Source organism: Mya arenaria, chromosome 2, assembly GCF_026914265.1.
Source record: "Mya arenaria isolate MELC-2E11 chromosome 2, ASM2691426v1".
NCBI classification, from domain to species: Eukaryota; Metazoa; Mollusca; class Bivalvia; order Myida; family Myidae; genus Mya; species Mya arenaria.
In genome coordinates, this window is record NC_069123.1 from 66,555,627 (window position 1) to 66,578,481 (window position 22,855).

At 34.9% G+C, this 22,855-nt stretch overlaps 2 protein-coding genes and 1 long non-coding RNA gene across 3 annotated transcripts; 1 reads left to right on the plus strand and 2 right to left on the minus strand.

Moving 5' to 3' along the window:
• Positions 1-11,816: 11,816 nt before the first annotated feature.
• LOC128213207 (uncharacterized) lies at positions 11,817-15,090 on the minus strand. The gene is made up of 4 exons (XM_052918768.1): positions 14,594-15,090; positions 13,809-13,865; positions 13,053-13,322; positions 11,817-12,227 (listed from the first exon to the last, which is right to left on the minus strand). The coding sequence occupies exons 1-4, from the start codon at positions 14,820-14,822 to the stop codon at positions 11,920-11,922; spliced, it is 864 nt and encodes a 287-aa protein (XP_052774728.1). The 5' UTR covers positions 14,823-15,090; the 3' UTR covers positions 11,817-11,919.
• Positions 15,091-15,353: 263 nt separating this feature from the next.
• Positions 15,354-20,126, minus strand: LOC128246138 (uncharacterized). Its single transcript, XM_052964336.1, has 4 exons — positions 19,300-20,126; positions 16,907-17,060; positions 16,039-16,151; positions 15,354-15,899 (listed from the first exon to the last, which is right to left on the minus strand). Exons 1-4 carry the CDS (start codon positions 19,523-19,525, stop codon positions 15,781-15,783), a joined length of 612 nt encoding a protein of 203 aa, XP_052820296.1. The 5' UTR covers positions 19,526-20,126; the 3' UTR covers positions 15,354-15,780.
• On the plus strand, positions 17,073-18,345 carry LOC128246148 (uncharacterized). Its single transcript, XR_008263240.1, has 3 exons — positions 17,073-17,475; positions 17,667-17,750; positions 17,951-18,345. It is a non-coding gene; the product is annotated as an uncharacterized LOC128246148 (long non-coding RNA).
• Positions 20,127-22,855: the final 2,729 nt, after the last annotated feature.

Consider the following 22,855-nt stretch of genomic DNA (forward strand, 5'->3'; position numbering starts at 1 on the left):
AGCGGGTAGCGGATGATTCATAGGGGAAAATCAAAATAAGGACGACTGTCGTCTGTTTTCTACACTTATTCAACCTGTCTAAAGAATGTGACTGTTCTTTCTTCAGCATGAGAATCAATTTTTCCCGCTGCACTCAGTGATAATGGTAATCTCCATAGCTGCCTGAAATCGCAACCTGGGTCAATTTTAGAGGCTGGTGTCATCATTTTTGCCAAATCGATTTAGCATACATCACTAGAAGTAATCTTAAAAGTACAAGCACGTTGCTGTACTTACGTGGGAATAGATATTTTGTCTGGTTCTGGTTCTCTACTTTAAAATCTAAAACACAAACAATACGAGACATAGGAGCTAGACGCCGAGTGACTGACAAAGAAAATCCGACAATATTGGCGTAGCGTTTTGAGAAAAAAACATGCAACAAGAATGAGCTATTTAACTTTCTGGTGGATAATTCTGTGAAGATTTGTCCAACAAATGATAGTCGTTGTAACAGTTGTAGTCACTCAAGAAGATGGTGTTGTCTGCAATAAGTCAACAAGTCTTGAAGGACACAAACATTGCAAGAGTAAGCAGACACATGAATCTTTTTGCATTCAAAACACACAGCAGCAGATGGTTACCAAACCATGTTAAAGCCAGCTATACAGACGTTCTTGTCATTGCAGTCAATGTTCTGCCAATTCTACAGACTCTTGATGTAGAAAAGCTGTGGGATGTATTTGGTCAAGGATAACACTTGATGTTACATAAATGCTATAAGTGTGTGAATTGGCCCAGAAATCCAACGGCCTTCTATTTTTCCATACTTTTATTGAATGTGATGTCGTATCTGCATTCTGCTGACAAGGGAAATATAGAGCATGACAAACATGGAATGTATGTTTCTACTGTTTTTATAATACTCACCAACAATTGTCAAAAAGGATCATACTGTTCATGAAAAGTTTGTAGTCACTATGTGATAGTTCTAGCGCCACTGATAGTATTGACGAAGCGAGACTGACATTGTTTGCTCAAAAACAAAGGTCATATGAATCAATTCCTTCAATGCAAGAAGCTTTAATTCAACATGTTAAGCGTGCTGCATAGTAAACAAGTTGCACACGGGGCCTATCAACTATTAGTCAAATGAAAATCGAAGGCCCTGCTGACAAGGGCTGAAAAAGGCACGGTGATATGTGCAAATCGTTTGGACAGCACGTCCACCAAGTGGAAATGTTATCGATTTAGACTCCCGCGTACAGCTCTGTGTCATTACAATTGTGCCGGTCAGAATATATTCAAGATCAGGACTTGTTTTAAATAGAAAAGGAAAAAATAACGGAGAAAAAAAAAGCATATATATTTTTTAATGCAACACATCGAACCCCGTTTAGTTTGGTAATGCATGTCAAGTTAAATAATAAAAACAGTAATTATAAACTTGAATGGCGGCCATTTTGAAAAAAATAGCGGCCATTTTGAATTTTTCGTGGCTAACGGGATTTTCCGAATAAGTAGATCCAAAAGAGTCTCCATGTCAATTTTGGTGCTTGTACCACAATGTGAACGATTTTTTCACTAATCTGCCGGGCTATTTGGACTACCCCGTATCATCTAAAGGGTGATTGAATGTACGAGCGGTACAAACACTTTGATCAAGACGCTCGGTTGCTATGGGGGATTATGTAAAATCCGATTGGAAAGTCCACGTACCTGTGCTCGTCCATGTTAACAACGCCACACACAAAGAAGTTACCAGCTTCTCAGAGTTCACTGTAATGTTGGATTGATACTCACGCTTAACAATTCATGCTTTTCGTTGTTTGTTGCATGACTCTTTTTACGCCGATCTTTTTTCGGATTGAATCACAATTATGTCGGGAATATTTAAAACACATGATATGAAAACATATTTTATTTGGCCGAAAAAAGGCTGCATAATTATTTCACACATATGATACAGAACAATAGCAGCCAAATCACCCTTTAATCGGGGAAATATGAATAAACACAATACATGTAATTACAAATAAATTACAAAATTAATACAGTACATGAAGGGCGGGAGGGAGGGTAAAAATATTAGACGACCGTCCCCGCGACTTAAATTTTAACAATGAATGTGAGCGCCAAATACAGGTAATCAAGCGTAGAATTACCGAAAAGGAATGAAAGGGGTTAGAGGTACAAGAGTTAACTCCCTTATAATTAAGATTTTTGAAGCAAAAATTGCAAATTATGTCGGGAATATTTAAAACACATGATATGAAAACATATTTTATTTGGCCGAAAAAAGGCTGCATAATTATTTCACACATATGATACAGAACAATAGCAGCCAAATCACCCAAAACAAAAAACTCGGCCAAAAAAATAAATAATTAAATTGACAGAGCTACATGTCTAGCGGCCTGAATCAAAGATTCGTCAGAAAAACGTAAATAACGTAAATAGCAGTCCGACTTCCAGTTGCCAAATAATTGAACAAGTTCACCAGGAACTCCACACTTAAAGTAAAAAGAAGCACCTCCTCTTCTAAAAGAATGTAAGGTATACTCAGAGGATCCACACACCGAAGTGAGTTTCATGATGCGTTTAAAAGTTCTGTCAAGCTTGCTTGCGTCAAGCGGAACTAAAGAATGAGACTCTTCGACACAAAACAAAGGATCTAAAGAGTTTGCTGGATTTAGATTACACATATTACTATAAGCGGCAACTGGACATAGCGGAGATTTGTCATTCTTATACATCGGTAAAACAACATTCTTGTCTCCAAATTGATTTGTCTTGGCGTATTTAAGGCTAACAAAAATACCAAAATCGGACAAGGTCACATCATTGCGACATAAATATTTAGTGCCATCAAAAGACAATTTTGTAGGGGGCACAATACTCGATTTTCTACACATCATATAAAAAGCAAATAAAAGAACACACCAAACTGTGGCGTAAAAAGGAATTTCTATATCAATAACGTCTCTGATTTTTAGCAATATACCAGGCATAATCGGAGGTGCCTGATGCGGAGAATGAAACAAAAGCTTAGCTAGACCTCTAAAAGTCATCTGTAAAGAAATATTAGAAATATCGGGAAATACAAATCCCCTGAAAATGTGATATAAACGTACACCATTAATATAATTTTTGATAGATTGTACAGACTTCATACTTCTACTTAAAAATTGAGCGTACAAGCACAATGTTTCTACAGATACAGGACAGTCCTTTTGGTCATAATATTCACAAAACAATAAAAAGGAACGAATTTGCGTTTTAAGATTTTTGTAAGTTCCAATAGCAAAAGCTGAATTCTGAGTAACTTTTAACTGACGACGGAGACAACCAAGGCCACTTGTATCTTCGTCAGCAACATCTGATAATGACAAAAAAAATACTATTAAAGAAACGTTTTGGGATTCACACAGGAACAAAAAACAAACAAATTAAATAACTAAATGCATAAAACTAGAAACGAGAAATGTATTAAGTCTATCAAATGTAATGTAGCTATATTTGACAAATACAAGATTTCAAATAGAAATAAGCAATACTGATAATGTAAACAAAATAAAATCAACAGTTGCCTCATACACCTGTACAAGTGAATAAAGTCTATAGATGCAATACACGCATCACCATCTATTCTCAAATATGAACAATGATTCATTCACGTTAATATCCGTTGTATTTAATGTGGAAGTTTCTTTATGAAACTGAGCCTTATAGTGTGCATCAATGTGCCAACGGCTTAGTAGATCCGCGAGTCTGTTGTCCGCAGAAGTCAGGTGAATGGCACGAATCTCGAACTCGCGAGTACAAGCGAGGAAAGCCACCTCTCGCAAACATTGAAGTAACACTGTATCTTTGGTTTTACCAGAATTCAACACACAACACACTGCTTCATTATCACAAAAGATAGAAATCTTTCTACCCATCAATTTACTCGACCACAATTTTAACGCAACAACTATGCAATACATTTCGAACTGGGCTATGTTAGAGCACATCTTTAACACGAATTCAGGGAACATGCTATGAAAATACTCTCCGCTCTCATGAAAGGCACCACATCCTGACAAACACGCATCACTTGCAAACACAACATCAGGATCAGACCAGTCTTCGGTTTTTATCATAGAAACACCATTGTATATTTCCATGAAATTTATCCACCACACTATATCCTTTCTGAATTCCGAATTTAATCTCACTTTATGAGTTTTCAAGTTGAGACCACGTAAAAGCATAAGTATGCGTGAAATAAACACACGACTAGGCTTAACACATTTACCGACAAATTGCAATTTCCCTAACAAAGATTGCAGTTGGCACTTGGAGGCGTATTTCAGATGCATCCAAACCGGAAGTAGGTTGCGGATCTCGTATAACCTTTCCTTGGTGATGCGAAGCTCCATGAGCTCAGAATCCAGCAGGATTCCAAGAAATACCATGATTGTCGAAGGGAAACATGCCTTCTTGATGTTCTCCTGGGCGCCGACGCGTTCCAATGTCTCGGACAAAACAGCAAATGACCGAGCGGCACGTTTAGGAGTATCAGCGCCACCGAAATCGTCCAGATAGTTGACCGTAGTGACTTGCTGTAACGTCAAGATGTAACGTATCATGTTGGTTACACGTTGGCAAATATACGCTGCCGAACGCAATCCAAAAGGTAATGCACAGTCAATATATATCTTATCACGCCAATGTACTGCTAGAAAATGAATATCTCCAGGGTCAACAAATATTTGCCTATATGCACGAGATAAGTCTGACTTGAACATAAGAGCACCGCGTCCGCAATCTAGCACAATGTTAACTAACTAATCCACAGTCGGGTACGTTAACGTAACCTCTTCGCCGAGATAAAAGTCTTTAAAAAATCCACTATTGACAGATGTCAAATCTGGCCAGCTTAAATCCACAATAACTCTTCTAGAAAGTTCATCCTTCTCCACAGTGTTAAGAGGAGAAAAGCACAGATCACAGCACAATGGATTCTCCTTAAATGGTCCTATCATAGCCCCATGCTGCATTTCCGTGACAATATGTTTATCGACGTGATCAGAAAAACGAAACGCACCTTTATGATTGATAGGGTCAGAAACCGGTAGATCAGTTTTGCAATAGCCAATAGGGAATCCGTATTCAAGCAAATCACATATTTCATAATCGTCATACTCAAATAAAACTTCACGTAAATAAGCAATATTCCAACCAGTTTTTAAAGAAATCCTTGCACCTTTAAAATTTGGCACACCTGATTTGTACACTATGTCATGTATTTGCACAATCTTTAATGCCTTAGCATCACATGTGAACGACGTGATATCACACAAGGTAGAAGCCTCCGATTCAGGACAACGATCAACGGAATCAGAGACGTCAAAAGTCATGGATACACTGTTTTCAACTGCTGAGTTTTCCATGATATTTACTACAGCCGACTTCTTAAAACGATGAAAAAAGTTCGGCTCGGGGTCCGGCGACGAACTAGAGACCTCAGAATGGTAAACATCAGACGCTAGCAAATGATTAATAGACGAATCAGACGAAAATGCACTGGAAAACTCAGACTTTAGACACAAGTTATCTAGTCAGTCCTGCTTGTGCGGACAGCAACTGGAACATTCCGGGTGTTCCCGCAGTTCACGATCCTTCATGTAGCAAATAGCACACACATGTTTTACCGTTCGTAAATCCGACCCAATACGAGCTGCGTGAGGTGAAGATTTCTTGCACTCACCCTTCTGATACAAGGAGCAGAACCATGATCGCTTTCCCGACGATCCAAGTGACAAACCAGACTGACCGGAAGCGCGCGTCGCGGGAACGGCAGGTCCCCGGTCAAGTAGCAGATTCAGGCTTTCAATGTCTGCAAAACTATCCTGCCATGTACGATTGCCTCTTTCAATGTCCAGCAATATTTCTTGATGAATGTTTAAAATGCACTTCCATTGATAAACATGTGCAAAGCACATCATAGATCGTAAATGTGTAATCCTGCGGTCTATTTCATCCAAAGAAGTCCTCGAGCCTTCATGAAATAAATGGATTAAAATTCAACAATACCCCGCAATAAATTGAGTCATGGATAAGTCATTGTACTCGATCTCGGACTGTTTACATAACTGGCTAGGTACAAATGCATGAGGCCACAATTGGGGTCGTTTAACTTGTATATCAGTACATTTCGAAGTTTTTCCTGATTTAATTTTCTTTGGTTTAACATTACCTTCCACAATGTTCAAAACTTCAAGCGGCATTTTTGAATCCACCTTGCGGTTGAGCGATTCTGAAGCACGCAGCAGCTGAATATTTCTGCAACCCTATGTCCAAACATGGGTCGGGGTGGGGAGATGGGGTCACGTGTATCTGAAATTTCCAACGCTGAAAGTTGACCTTTTAGTTCTTCAATGTCACGCCTTAATCGCCTGGCCTCAGAAGATTTACGACGATCCTCAACCAAACGTTGGAGGGTAGCCCTTTCTTCCTTCAGAGATTCAATGTTCTGCGGAATAGGCTTCTGTCGGGGGCTCAACAATTCCAAGTCCCTTTTTAAAATATCCTCCTCACGTTCCAACTCCGAAATTTGTTCGTCCAGCGACGAGGGCCTCTTCGAACGCGAAGTTTTCGACCGAGCTCCCGAATCCGCCATGGATAAAAATATTAGACGACCGTCCCCGCGACTTAAATTTTAACAATGAATGTGAGCGCCAAATACAGGTAATCAAGCGTAGAATTACCGAAAAGGAATGAAAGGGGTTAGAGGTACAAGAGTTAACTCCCTTATAATTAAGATTTTTGAAGCAAAAATTGCAGATGACTAGCCAGTGCCTTGATGCGATATGAAACGGCGCGAAAAATAGCAGCATATACTATTGCTACCAGTTAGTTAGTCGAGCCACGGGTTTTGTACCCCTGTAATTGTGTCTTTAAGTACAGTCAGTTTGATCCTCAAGGTACTTGCAATTTTCAACTCGCAAGAGTATGACGTGTTTTTCATATCAAAACAAATAAATAACGTACCTTTTTTAGCTTGACCTTTCCAAAAAAAAAAGGAGGGCTTTACTACTCACCCCAGCGTTGGTGTCTGCGTCGGTGTATTCGTCCGGTTTAGGTTTTGTGGAAAGCTGGGATGCTTAGTCATATCTCATGATCAAAAACCGTAAACGAATTGGTTTGATACTTCACAAATTTGTCCAGGGCCATCAGGCAATTAAGTTAAACATGACTCTAAATTACAAGTATGACCCTTGATGGACTTATCGGGATATTACTCGAATAGTGATTTTCATACAATTGACGACCTTTGCTTGACTAAGGCAGTTTGGTTTTTTGACTCATTCCTAATAAACTATTGAAACTTGCTACTTTTGACCTTATTTCAAAAACTGTTCATTCAATTGACTGGATACTTTACAAAAGTGTTCAAGCACATTAAACAAACATGATCCATGTGGTTAACGTATTGCGCCACGTTTAGTTTTTTTTTATTATATCTCAAATCGTATGCAATAGAGATTATACTTCACCTTATTAAAAGCCGCATGACAATTACTTTAGTTAACCCTGTTTTTGACATGCACGATGTCTTTTAAGTCTAGTTGAAAGAGCAAGTTTCAAGTTCTATTAACAGAAAAAACCCATATTCAAGGCAAAACACCTTTAATTTTTTCAATCCAAGACTAGACATATTAACAATAAACATATATGTCGAAACATCATCATAATTTAATATTTAAATGCAAAAGTGTGCTTTAAAAGAGCATTTTTTGTTCAAGCAAGAGATACCACAATATGTACAAAAATAATAATATATCATTTATGTGTATTTACATATATAATATAAATATATACTCAAATAAGAATAACGTGCAGAATGACTTCTAGTATACGCATTTTCAATATTGTTTTTTCGTACAAAAAAGTATAACTACAATGTAAAGAAACGCTGTATGCAAAATTAAGAGAGATAAAACACCAAACGTACATGGACTTCAATAGGACGTTACGATGGACATATTCACGGATCTAACTAAAAAGCATTGTACACATAGATACTGGGTTTCTTTATCAGATGTGCCTAACTGGATATTTGTTTTACATATATGGTCTACTTCTATGTAATAACGGTGTACATTTACATATTATATCTGAACATATGATGCGTGAAAACGAAATGAAATTCGTCTGCATTAGTAACATTTTCTTTTTTCAATAGAACCAGGATTCGATCTACCACTCCCAACCTTAAGTCTGTAGCTGTTGTGTTCAATGATGTCAATGTAGATAGATTCCTCCATACATGCAAATATTAATATATACAACCATCGTTGGAATAGTATGGCATATGAACAAATACAATTGTAGCTGAATACAGATCATGAAATATATAGGTATAACATATTTTGATGTAGACATGACAATGTCTTCGACATGCACATGGAACGTTAAGTCAAATAATAAGCCAAATTACAAAAGAAGTCACGGTTTAGGCATATTCAATTAATTCGAACATAAAGGGATAGATAAACACAATAATGATAAAGCATTACTCTCTAACACAATAATGATAAAGCATTACTCACTTGTATAATACATACAAGGTACTGTACACCAGATTGGCGCCAAAAAAACGTTTTTTTCTGTAATGAATCTCAGGACAATTATTTAATAGAATGTGTTACGCTTTGATATCATAATTGTAAAAAAAGGACCAAAATGTAAAAAAGAATTGTGTCCCAGACCGGATTCGAACCCGTGTCGCCAAAATTGCAGTTAAGCGCTGTATCCACAGTGCTACAAAGGATTACTCTAAACGAGTGGTATATTTAAGCTATATACCTAACTTTGTAATATCACCTGATAACATCGACTAGCCAATCACGCATAAGGAATGAATTCTACTAGGTAGACATACCCAGTAAACTTTTTTATGGAAAATACGAAATAACTGCTAAACTTAAATATATTGTAAACTTTGTGGTACTTCAGTTAGTAAGTTTAAATGCATTGTACACATAAATACCTAGTTTATGTCAGTTTTCGACAATTTTCTTTCTTTCTTGCAAATTGGTCATCTGGTGCACAGTTGCTTTAAAGGTACAATTATGGTCGAAACAATACGTTATACTAAACACTAAGGTTGGCTTAGGTGAAACTCAATTTAAGATATGGGATTTGTTATAGACGAAAGACAATGAAACACTTTCAAACATGGTCAATGTGAGCCCACCTACATGTATCAACATACGCAAACCCGTAAACAGAAGTGAATACAGTTGTATTACTTTCTCAGTACCCTTAGAATAATGGTTGCCCCATGCATCGGTACATTTGTGCAATATTGGTTGAGTCAAATTGATTAGAAAATATATTTGGGATGTAAACAAACGTAATGTTGTTGGATATTTATTATGTTACCTATCGCTTTGTAGCTTGTTTCATTTCTCAATGTACGACAAAGTGTTTATTTTGTTATACAACCTTCACCTAAAAATCAAGTTTTTCCAGAATGTCATAAAGTACAGTCGGTTTTCAAAATACTTGTACTTTGACATACCGATCTCTATGCGAGTCTCTATGCAGAATGACTTGCTTAACTAGATACATCATTGCCAGATATCAGGCCAGATTTTACCTTATAACAGGATTAATTAAGATATTCGCTGTTTTTGTTCTGCTTAAAAATGTGAAATATTCTTCCTTTATCCATTTCGAAACTTAAATAAAACCATGATCAACTATTTTACTGTCGAAACGATTACTTTAAACGATTAACTTTACTGATTTAACTGAATGAAATATCATGCTTAAAGTTGCACTCTCACAGATTTACCGTTTTGACAACTTTTTTTTTATTTTTTATCTTGGAACGAGCCATATTTTTACAAAAAACCATGGAAACCAGCGATATAAGACTGCTGACAAAAACTCAGATCGCAGATTTTTATATTTTAAGTTCAAAAATTGATGTTTTATGGATTTTTCTTAAACCGTTATTTATTTTCGAACGGAAATATAAAAATCTGATTTTTTGTCAGCAATCTTATTTCATTGGTTTGCCGATATTTACGCAAAAAATTGCTCGTTCCAAGACAAAACATAAAAAAGTTGTAGAAATGGTAAATCTGTGAGAGTGCAGCTTTAATTAAGCCTGTTTTATTCAACGCAACACAACATTCTTTTATAATATCACAGTTTACATTTAAGTAAAAGCATGTGAAAACTCAATGTTACTACATATGACCACACTTATTAAGAGGTGGATTAATGGTGGCTTCACAACAGGTTTGGAAGGCGTTACTGATGAACCACAGGTTCATTATACAAAACAACTATAGTTAGGCAGGGGAATGTGGTTAGTTCAAAAAGGATTATTTAAACCCCTTCCAACATAAATCTATTATATAATGGCACAGGGTCAACGTAAAAGACATAAATCACAAAACCAAACAATCACAAACCAGAAACAAGGAACAATAGCACAAAACTCCACAAACAACACACTACATATATAATACAAATAAAACTATGGTTATTTATCAAGGATTGTTAGGTACAGCCTTGGAACGGTCAGTAAAATATAAAAATTGTAAATTTACTGGGGGGGGGGGAGTAAACTAGTTTATGTGCACAAACTCATTGTTAACTCCTCATTGTTGTTGGTAAAAGGCTGACAAATAATAGCTAACGAGTTGTCCCTCTCAATTTGAGTTCGAAGATCTTCTTTTGCATAATGCTTAACCACAGACGTTTAGAATCCGTGGTAGACGGTTAACAATATCACAAGAATACACTTATTATTTAAGACTAAAACAGGAATTGTATTCGACTTAAGCATAAAAGGCGTCTCAACAATATGTATAGGAACAAAGCATGGCATGTGACAGTTATAACATAAGTTATATGAATAGATAATTAATATTTTTAACATATTGCTCATATAAACATCTCCGAGTATCCTTAAATACGGGAGGAAACTCTTCAATTTTACAGACCAAGCATTGATTATAACCATATAGTTTATCAGATGATTGGAGAACCTCATTAACTTTTGATACCCAGTTTGTAGAATAATGATTTTCATACTATAAATTTGATCTTGTAATGTAATGTCCGCCTACTGCCAATCATCTCATACACACTCCCTGCGTCAGATTTTGCGCTGTCAGCCAATGAGGTTGTATTCTAATTCAGTTAGATGACCTGAAGTAATTTCTTAATGAAAAAAAACACACACTTCAACCTTTTTTTCCTTTCAAACTGCTTTTGAATCAGTGTGTGCAAAATAAAGACAGGACCTATTTTTAAAGCGAAACTGAGCATCTGTCTATTTACTGTTTTCCTCCCTCCACGCGTTTAGTCATTCATTAAACATAACAGTAAATAATTCTGAAAAACAGTTAGTCAGAGTTATCCCCCTGTAATTATTATGATCTGATTGTGATTTTATGAATTTGAAAGAGTTGTCTTTCAGAATTATCCCAATGCTGAAAACCTATTTCCAGTTCGACAATCAACCATCAATAAGGCAAAATTAATCCCACAATAAGGAACTACATCAAGTAGAAGTCAGGACCGAGCACTGACACTTGTGATACTATCCGGCAGAAACTTCAACATGATCCGGAAACCCACCCGTAGCCTCTGAGTACGGCTTTTAAAAGGCAGTGCGACAGGATTGGGAAAATTATCTCAGGATTTACCAAGAAGATGTTCAGACACTGATACATTTATATTAAATGTATCACTTTATATTAAACACCACACTTTCAAACCACTTCAACTACGTACAATTTGATGGCGATATGAACACACTTATCATGCACGATTTATAATATTTATATCACAGAACTTATATTTATACATACTCGCAAAATAAATAAATAGAATAAATGCTGATTTAAAAAAAATATTAATCGCAGTTTCCTATAAAGAAATGGTCGATGTAACTTCTTCTAAACTAGAGTCATGTCGAGCCATGAGGCTTCTGTATTGTTGTAGTAGCCCTTCATCTTCCTCCAGAAAGGTAGTGGCCTCCTCTGTAGGACATACATTTTTGTTTTCTTGCCGCAACATAGTCATGCTCGGTTCAGCTGTTACAAAATATTGGACTGCATTAGTTTCATCCACTGGAGAGCAGATAACAACTCCGTTCCCTGACGAAGATGTCGCCGATAAGTTATTTAGGTCCGCAGTCACGGCCTGTATTCCAGAATCTGCATACCTTCGAGGAACTGAAATAAACGTGTACTGTACGTATAACGATATAGTGCTCGGTATAACAATATTGAAGGATATATCAATATCAAACGATATAACCATGTTAAACGTTTTAAAAATATTACATTGTTTTTAAAGCTTGATAGCAGGCTTCACGCTCAAAATAATCTATAAGGGTGCAAACAAAACAAATATTGATCATTATTGTTATTCTCTATGATGTTTAAACCGCCATACACACTACAAGCCATTAAAGGCACCTTAAACAATTTCAACAAGAAGTATATTACAGTATGGAAATAACCTTCTTTTCAGGTCAGCTATATTTAAGAACAGGAGATAAAATGTATTTTCCTCAATTCATTCAAGGTAAACCATGAATTACCAAATATTTATACAATCGCATGTTTGATATGCTAATAAGAAATAAAGATTTCAACCGCTTGGTAAGGATCAGTCTTTCAGTATCTACCATACATACTGAGAGTGGCATAGAGTGTTTTGTGGCAGCTGTACTTATCTACAAACCTTCTCGTTTTTAATTTCTTGGCATTGGAAAATGAGACCAACTGCAACATAGTAATAGCATGCCGCTTAAAGCGATGGGAGGTGGTGTTAACAGTGTAGCACTTTAAACGACTGTCAATGAACATTTTTTGACCGCAGTTTCAATATTTGGACTAGTCTGTACATACGAAACCTTCACTATTTCAGATTTAATTTGTTCATGCCTCTGTTCGATAACTTTTAAGTATAATAAATGCAGAACGTTGTTTGTAGTAAAAAAGCATTGAAGAATTTGAAAGCAGAGTAGGGGAAGACAAACTACTAACTAGTACCTTTAGTAACAGGAGTTTGTCTGGTATTTATATTCTTCATATGTGAATCTTCTGAAGCTCTCAGAAGATTTTGCTGTTGTATGAAATTCTTAACCATCAAGTCTTTTTCTTGTATGTTGACTTCATCAGCTAGCAACGAAGGCGGCCTTGAAAAACTAAATTTTCTCCGATGACAATAGAAAGCCAAACTTCCCATCGCAACCGACAATATCACTGTTACAGACACAGAACTGTAGATCATTAACACATGCATGGATTCACATTTATCGCCTGGAAAAGAAAAGACATAATTATACAACAAAGCTCTAAACACCTGTCATAAATGTATACTTATTAAGTTATGTCGCCTCGCCCCTTTATACAATTTTTAAGATCGAAATACATTTCACCGAGTGAGCATCAATGATGTGCGTACAAAACGGAAATGACGTTGTTGAAATAGTGATGTGCGTTCAAAACGGAAATGACGTTGTTGAAACAGTGACCCGGCCCTGTGCACGCTGGCGTTATAGTGAAAAGATTTCAAAACAGTGAACGCAAATTAAATGAAACAGTCAAATATCAATTTTAATTGATGTATCTCTATCGCGCATGGCGTTCACATCATTTCATTGCCCATATCTTGAATTGTAGCAAAAAATGTTTGGATTCAATATATCATAGTTTTACTCATTTAAATGTTTACGTTGTGTGCGTTTTTATAGACTGTATTTATGTGGCCACACAAGTTCATAGAATGAGAATGAACACAAGAACCTGATATTGTGGCTGGACTTGATTTAACTGTTGCTGTGGTCGTCGTTGTTGTTTGAGCTGAAACAAATAAAACAATACACGTAAATTTAGGGCCACTTTCGGCTTTGAAAGTCTATTGAAAGCATTATTTTATCATTGTGAGTACACTATCTCATGTGTTATGATCTAGCTACGTACGTCCCTGGTATCTCAACTATACATCACACAAAAGCCAATATGCTTTAGTTTCATACGTTGAATAGCAAGTCATCGAACTGACAAGAACGATGAACTGGCATACCTTGGTCATGGTCTTTAAAATGTTTGAGGTATTTGCTATAAAGCCCGACTCCTACACACTGCCAATCCCCATCAATGTCAATTCATTTAAACATGACGAAACTTGTATGACTCAGGAACATTCTAGTAGATGATTTAATAGATCTTTTGATATAAATCACTGAATATAAATGAATGAATGAACGAACGAACGAACGAACGAACGAACGAACGAACGAACGAACGCACGAACCAACGAACGAACGAACGAACGAACGAACACACACACACACACACACACACACACACACACACACACAAACAAACAAACAAACAAACAAACAAACAAACAAACAAACATACAAACATACAAACAAACAAATGAATAAATAAACAAATAAATCAATAAATAAATAAATAAATAAATAAATAAATAAATAAATAAATAAATAAATAAATAAATAAATATATTAATAAAATTAACTTATAATCTGCAATATAACAGATATGATCTATTTTATACATACGCTGGTTGTTTTGTGTGCATATGTATCTGCAGGCTAAAGGGACTGACCTCTCCCCCAGAGCACACACTGCACGGGTACATGGACTACATCGCCGCTCCCGTGAGTTACAAAATTGATCAGGAAACGTACACACGTCAACGTAACACGGGTATGGAAACTTCGGCATTTCAACACATTGTACACACTGAGTCACCATAAAGAAAACCACCACACTTTTCATTATGTCCATGCGTTTGTTTTTAACATAACTAATAAGAAAAGGTATTAATAAGACAGTCACTATCAGCTCTCAATAAGGTTGGCTTCGAAGAATCAAAAGAACCCCAGATTTCTTCACGGTTTTCCGCAAACCCATTCACGTGTCTGTATAAATTGTATTTCCCCGAGTGGGATCACAATTGGGAACCCAATTTTGTTTAATCATTGCTAAATATAGATATGACGAGATCAAACACATACTTATTTGGCATGCAATTTATACTGATATGATTTAACAAAAATCACCTTTAGATATAAACATGATATATATATATATATATATATATATATATATATATATATATATATATATATATATATATATTAACTATAATATTCCAAAAGAACGTTCTCTCACTCTCTCTCTCTCTCATATATATATAGTCGAAATAGCTAGTTTTTCATTTAAAAGCGCTATATAGGTTGATGCACCCCCCCCCCCCATTTTTCTTACATTTTAATCCATTATCATGTTTTATTTAATTAACTTTAATGATTTAAAAGAGTTAAACGTAGCTTTTTATTAAAACAAACATTCATAAAGGTTTGTATTTTTAAAATATTTACCTTAATCATATCCCTTTAAAAGTCAAATTTGTTAAACATGATTATAAATTAAAAAAAAATGTTTTGCATAACAATTGTATCGACTTGTTTATGGACGAACAGGAAAAAGGGTATGAAAAGTAACCTTTTTGTATACAGGGAACAGCTTTTATGTGCATTATCATTATATGTGTGTGTAAGTCGCACCCGGGCAAGGCCCCCTTTTCATCCGCATTTTAGGGATAAATTGTGTGTGCACACTAATTGTAATAATTCTGAGTTCTGTCATATAGGAGACATGGACGTTCCAGAAAATCTATAGCTAAATACGCACTCAGATTCTAAAACTACTACTAATCTATCGAACACATTCAAATCGACTCTTAATCAGTAACTCCGTCATGTTTCAACGTCTTGAGACCAAGAAGTGTTCGATCAGCCTTGGCATCTCCGTCAGTCGGTGGGATACCTTTGAGTTTCTGGTGACAATATTCCCCTGATTCTGAAACACAAATTCATACAAAATACACAGCATTGCTTTTCATAAACAAATGATAATAAATGGAGTTCAGTTTCATTTACAATGATACTATTTGAAATGCAAGAGACGCACACGTTAAATTGTCCAAAGCCTATTATACCATTTCCCTTGCTGTTGTCGTGCCGATCTTCGGGAGTTTCGTCCTGATTTACACCTTCATATTCGTTCGTGGTATTATTCTCCGATATCTCAACAGAGTCCAAACCAAGTTTACTGTTCAGAAACGAAATGCAAGATAATAAATACTCAAGCGTAACAGATCCCACATTTGCACAAATCAGCTAGTTATGTTAACCTAAAAAATGTTATGACAATGCAAATGAACTACAGGAAAACTCAAGCAGCCAGAATCCTACCGTGGAACAAGTAACACACAGGACAGGAAAGACTATAAACAACAATATAAATATGTATATATTTACATTATTGGGGTAACGGCCAATTCAAATACTAGGAGTGTTAGACAAAATATCCACAGCTAACCATTCACCAAAGATTGGCATTCTACACATGAACGCGAACACAGTCAAATAACAGAAAACATGTTCTTGTAACATCAAGGGTAACGCCTTGGTTTTCGGAAACACAGGGATGATTTGCATCGATTTTGAAAGCATCTTCTCACAACATTAATGAACATTTTCTTTGGAGCAAAATAAGGACACATGCAGCACGATCACAAGCTAATCATTGAAATTCAAACGTAACTGTTAATCTGTTAACTTGTTTTCTCTATTTCTACAACTTCTTATATTTGATTTTGTAATAATTATATGTAAAATGTGAATATCAAATGCGACATTAAAATAAACACCAAATAAGAGAAAAGTATAATTAGTAATTCTACAAACAAATAAACCTTAGTGATGATACATTTAAAACGTTTTGTGAAAGGGCAAAAATTGGCAAAATTTAGGATAAATGCAACCCCACCCCCATCACAGCAAAACTCCGTAGACTGGTTTTACCTGTCACGTCGCTTATTTCGACGGCAGGCGCACACACATAAGATGATCATTAAACACACAACTACAAGTCCTAATATGGCCGTCAGTATTTTCCATATTTTGCTGTCTTGATTGTCCAGATCAATTTCTGTATTCGTGTTGTCGTCACCCCACCCTAAACAGAAAGAGGAAATGATTAGTATTGTAAGATAATTAACCATGCGCCACAACAACCACTTACGATAAAACACATTAACAAATGTAAATGTAACAAGCTTTTCATTAGTTATTATTTGAAGAATCAATCGCTCTTCAAGAGAGAGTATTATTTTAGGTTACAACATCATTGCTAACTTGGTCAAGTGACGTATAAAGGGAAGTCGGCATAGTCAAACGAAAACCGATTTTGTGTCTGTAACCCGGTGCTAATTTGCCGTTTTTACTATTTCCTTGATATAATATTATGTTGTGAAATTAGCGTTTTCACGCACGGGGATTTTTCGTGAGATGTTCTCACTTCAAACATTACTTTTGGGAGACATCTTGTTTTGTACTTTTTAAAGTTAGGAGTTTTAGCATTATGATATTTGGTATGTATTGGCCCTTCATTGTTTAACTCTGCATTTGGTGCAATGAGTTGTATTGGATGCTTTGGTTGTATTTTCGGAGCAATTCATGTATTTTCGTGGTTCTGGTTAAATACTAGTTCAAGATAGCAGTGATGTTTCTTTCTTGTCTTTGTTGTACAGTTTGCACATGTTTATAATATGTTGATTTACAGATTAACAGTACACTGACAACACGGTTATGGGGTGAGATAGGAGACGTTTCGAGATATTTATAGGACATTTGGTTCCACATACCTGTAAGTTTTCATTGTGTTTATGTTAGGTCATATCATACTATTTTAGCATTATACCTTGTTACGGCCACTAGACGTATTACAACTTCAGTATTATTTGTGTACAATATTATAATGAAGTAACATGTTTAATAGTAAAAGTATAAACATGCAATGTATAATTATAACTATGTATTATTTGTTATTCCATTGTCTATTTTCAGTATGTTCAGTTATATTATAGAACGACACGGTTGATGAAAAGATATTGTAGTTGTCAATTTATCCACTTCAACCTTAATCCACCTGGACATTAAACCCGAACCCTACACGTCGACTCTAACTTTCTATTTACCGGAAATGTCGGCATGTTACATGTCGACTGCAGGTCAAGCATTGCTGTTGGTATGTCATGAATTATTTGAGATCTGCAAACACAACGCATTCGCCAGGTAGCTGCGAATCATTGAAATTAATAAAAAGAAGGACTGTGATGACTAGGGAGTTTTATTTTCATATGTAGACGTCTGGCATAATAATAGACACGTCTTATTTTGAAACCATGACGTAATTTTCACAATATATTTGATATGCAGTATATGAAATAAAGAAATAGAATTGGCAATCATTGTCTCGTTTGCATTACATTTAAAATTATATCTAAATCAGCGCCTTATTCGATAACATATCAATTTGAAATGATGGACGTTGCTTTTGAAGACGAGTAATCTTGTTTTCGTGGAAACGGATATCTCCTTTTTTCTGTGTAAGTGGACAGCGAGCATGGCGACACCAACAACATCCCCAAAAGAAAGTGTATATCTGTAAGAAGTACAGAATGAGTTTTGCAAATGGATATGACCTGCAAGTGCGCATCATGGGTCAAGTTTCATATGTGGGATATGTTGACAGGAAGTAATTCAACACCCACAAACGCTGTCTGCACACATGATAAACGATTTTATCACAAGCCAGGTCTTATAAAACACCTATGTTCATGTCATTGGAGCACATCATTCTCTCTGTGGCATCACGTTCAACATTGAACTATTCCACTGCTCTGTGTTCGATACTTAATAGTTCCGTTGTTTTAAATAGTTTAAAGACATGTTAAGATAAAACAAATTTATTTAAAATAGTACGTATTATACAGTGTTGACAAACATGTTCAGTTGATTAAACTAATAAGCAATCTGAAATTATTTTAAAATTATTGTTCATGTACTAGTCAATAATCAATATTCTTGTTTGTTTGAGGCTGCATGTACATATTCAGGATCTTTTTTGTACACTTTGGAGAAGTCGACGCCACGTGCCGAAAAGCTAGAAGCACCGAAAAGGAGATGATGTGACAGCTTGTGGTCCTAAAATGATAAATGTAGACATGGTGTCTACCATGGTATTTCAGGAAAGAAAACATGCATCTTACCATTTTTCTCAACCGAGTTGTTTATTGAGTAATTCGTCAAAAAATCATGACCGCATTAACAGCAATGCTAGACCAGCATCCGACATAAATTCGGTTTTCGTTTGACTATGCAGCAGCCCTGTGAAAACAACAAACTTAACTTACCTGTACATGTGAAATTGCATGCCAGTGGTATTGCCGTACGAAGGGTACACACCGCACGAGAACACGGGGAGCACCGCCGCTCTTCTGAATCACAGAACTCGTCCGGAAATGTGCACACGTCTGAATAGCACGGGTAATAGAATTTGGGAAATCCCAATGTCAAATGTGTAACACTTAAAACGTTTATCCATATCGAAACCGTAGAGAGGGGAAGACATGTGTTCATGGTTATGAACTTGAAATGCTTACCAATCTATAACCTTAAATACACACCTATAGAGAAACTTCATTTTAATTTTAATGTGAAACACATCCAATAATCAACACTACGCATTTGAGCGGAGTAAACGAAAATAAATATGCAAATGTAACATGGTGGTATTGCTTACGTCCTTGATCAATTACTAACCAAATTTTTACCTCTGGGATCCCATCGTTTATCAATATATTAAAATACATGCAAATACAGTATAACTGCGTAGTTTTATTCTGAAGCGCTGTATGTATCTGGGTGTTCAGAGTTTAAAGTTAATTCAATAGCTGATATGATGAACTACCTTTATAGATCATTGATTTCTAACGCCGTTTAATATTGCGCGCACGTGTATTATGAAATGTTTGGGCAAATCCCAAGTTTTCACTGACTGCGCGTAGGCGGTAAAACAATCAAATATTGCTAGCGATATCTAGATATATTTGAGACGTTGTATGTTAGACTAGAGTCCATTTGCCTTTGAGCAGGATCTTGTTCAAAGTCATGCTTCTTGTTAAATTGTCTCCATTATGTAAATATTATTTTCAACACAATATATCTTACAATAACTATATTCCCCCCTCACAGTTCTCTTTTTCTCCTTCACCGCACTTAAAGAGTTTAACGCATTCATTCCATTTTACTTTTTTATATGGTGAATACAGGAACTCGCCAAATGTTACTGTAATGTTGTTTAAATGGGAAAACGACATGAAGTATTTCCATGAACACCACAATATTATTGATCAATACAACATGAGGTTACATCCAGGTGTTAATTGGGAGGTTAAACTGTACTAGGTGCGCTTAACCTCACACTTGTCAAAAAATAAACTTCAAGCCTCATCGTAACCAACATCAACTTTACGACAAAGTACTGATGACGAAGAAGCAAAATAATAATATACCAAGTCACCACTTGTACTTGATGAATCCAGCCTGAATAACAGTGACTAATGACGCCTTCATACAAGGCAAACTGCACCCAATGTCTCGAAACGTTTAAGCTTGACACTAGGTTTTTCAGTTAGTCAGAATTCATACTTAATATGATTTGGGAAATAGATTATTTTGATTATCATAAAGATATTTTCTATTTACAGTCTAAACAGGTTTAAATTTTTAAGAAGTTGATCCTACGCAAATTATAGAAAACCACCAAGTGTTTATATATACCTGTTTCAAGGTACAAAAGAAGTTTCGAAGGCCTGGCGTAGCTCGACTACGTATAAGGTTTAAAATTTGTACTTAATAATAATAATAATAATAATAATAATAATAATAATAAAAATGATAAACAACATTATAATATTTTGTGTTTGTGACATTAGACATGTATATATATATATATATATATATATATATATATATATATATATATATATATATATATATATATATATATATATATATATATATATATATATATAAGCATCACAAACACTTACTAATATATTATTATAATTTATATCATTATTATTTTTTTTACTACTGTTGTTATCATTTTTATTATCATTTTTTTATTATATTGCGAAAGAACCCAAATGTATTTGATACGGTGTCTTAAAAATAACATAGTACCGATTTTTGATAAGATTTATTATCTCTCCTGCAATATTGCTAGACTGACTGAATATTATATAGTGTATGCGCTTTTTTTCTGACTAACCGTTTTATTTTTACAAAGGGCTTTGTGAAAGAGTATTCGGCATGATGAGCGGAGTCCCGTGGCCTACGTTCTTAAATGTAATTCATTGAATGTCTCTAGCTCTAACCTTGAATGAAAATATTTGCAAACAACGGGAATAATAATAATAATAATTGTAATAATAATAATAATAATAATAATAATAATAATAATAATAATAACTTTATTTAACGAAGGTTACATACTAAGTGTACAATCATTACAGACATACTACTTATTTCCAGCATGGCCTTCACACAAAAAGTATTACAAAAACACATATACTAAGTTACATAAGCAACATAAAACACATACAAACACACTATCACTATCATACATTTCTTCGGCAAACACAACTCGGTTTTATATGATGATTATAAATTACAATAATTTCATGCTGTAAATAATGTAGATATATTCAGTAAAACCACATTCAATCAATATATTTTCAACATTTACATATTTGGTAGTATCCATTACAAGTTGTTACAAGAATGTCATATACGTACATTAACACAATTCATGTAAACAATGAACTTTTTATTATAATGTGAATTAAATAAAGTGTCAGGATTGTTTTTCATGTGATAAAATTATTCTGCCAATAAGTAGCCTTTTAATGCATGTTTAAAGGCTGGTAGCTTATCTTTACATTTAATGTATGTAGGAAGAGAATTCCAAATTTTCATTGCTTTATAAGTAAATGTATTTTTGATATAGTTTGTTCTAGGTTTAACAACAAAAAGATCCTTGTTTTCTGAAGAACGCAAGCGATAGTGCTCATTTTTGGCAAATGTTAACAATTCTGTGAAGTACGAAGGAGTCAAACATTTCATGCTTTTGAAAACAAGTAATGAAAGATGATAATAGCACCTGTCTTCAAAAGAAATATGGAAATAGTTTTTGCATTAACTTATTTTAAATTTTAATTCCGGGCGATTTCTAGCCCTCCCTCTACCAATATTTTTTACCTTTGTTTTTCCTGTATTTCATTTTAACTTCCAAGTATCAAATATTTTTAGAAAGCATTTAAGTATTTTGAAGATCTAAGATGTAATTACTTTAGATAACTTTCATCTGCAAACGAACGAATCAATAATTTAAGGTAAAGCCTTAAGCTCTCAATGATACTTTCTTTATTCACATCTTGAATATAATTTCAAAACAAAGACAATAAATGAAAAGGAGATAATTTTTCTCCCCTGACAAATTTTCCAAAGTTTGAGAAACACCGTCTGAGGTGTGAACTTTGGATTTTATGTTCTTGTACAAATTAACTATAAGTTTTAAACAAGGTCCATTTGTATCCTTATTGATTATTTTTTTCCATAAGTCTACCCTCCAATCAGAGTCAAATGCCGGCTTAAAATCCACAAAATGGTAGTAAGTTTTTTCCTTATCATAATGCAGAATATCAATCAAGCTCTTCAGTATGAAAATATTAACTACTGTTGAGAAAATTTTACGAAAATCTGCTTGGTTCTCGATTATAAGGTTAGATTTCGTTTCATAGGTGTTAAGTCTATTGTTAAAAACACAAGTGAAGTGCCTAAGAACTAACTTTAAAGAGATATCGGTCTATTGTTTTTATGTTTTTTATGATCACCTTTAATTTT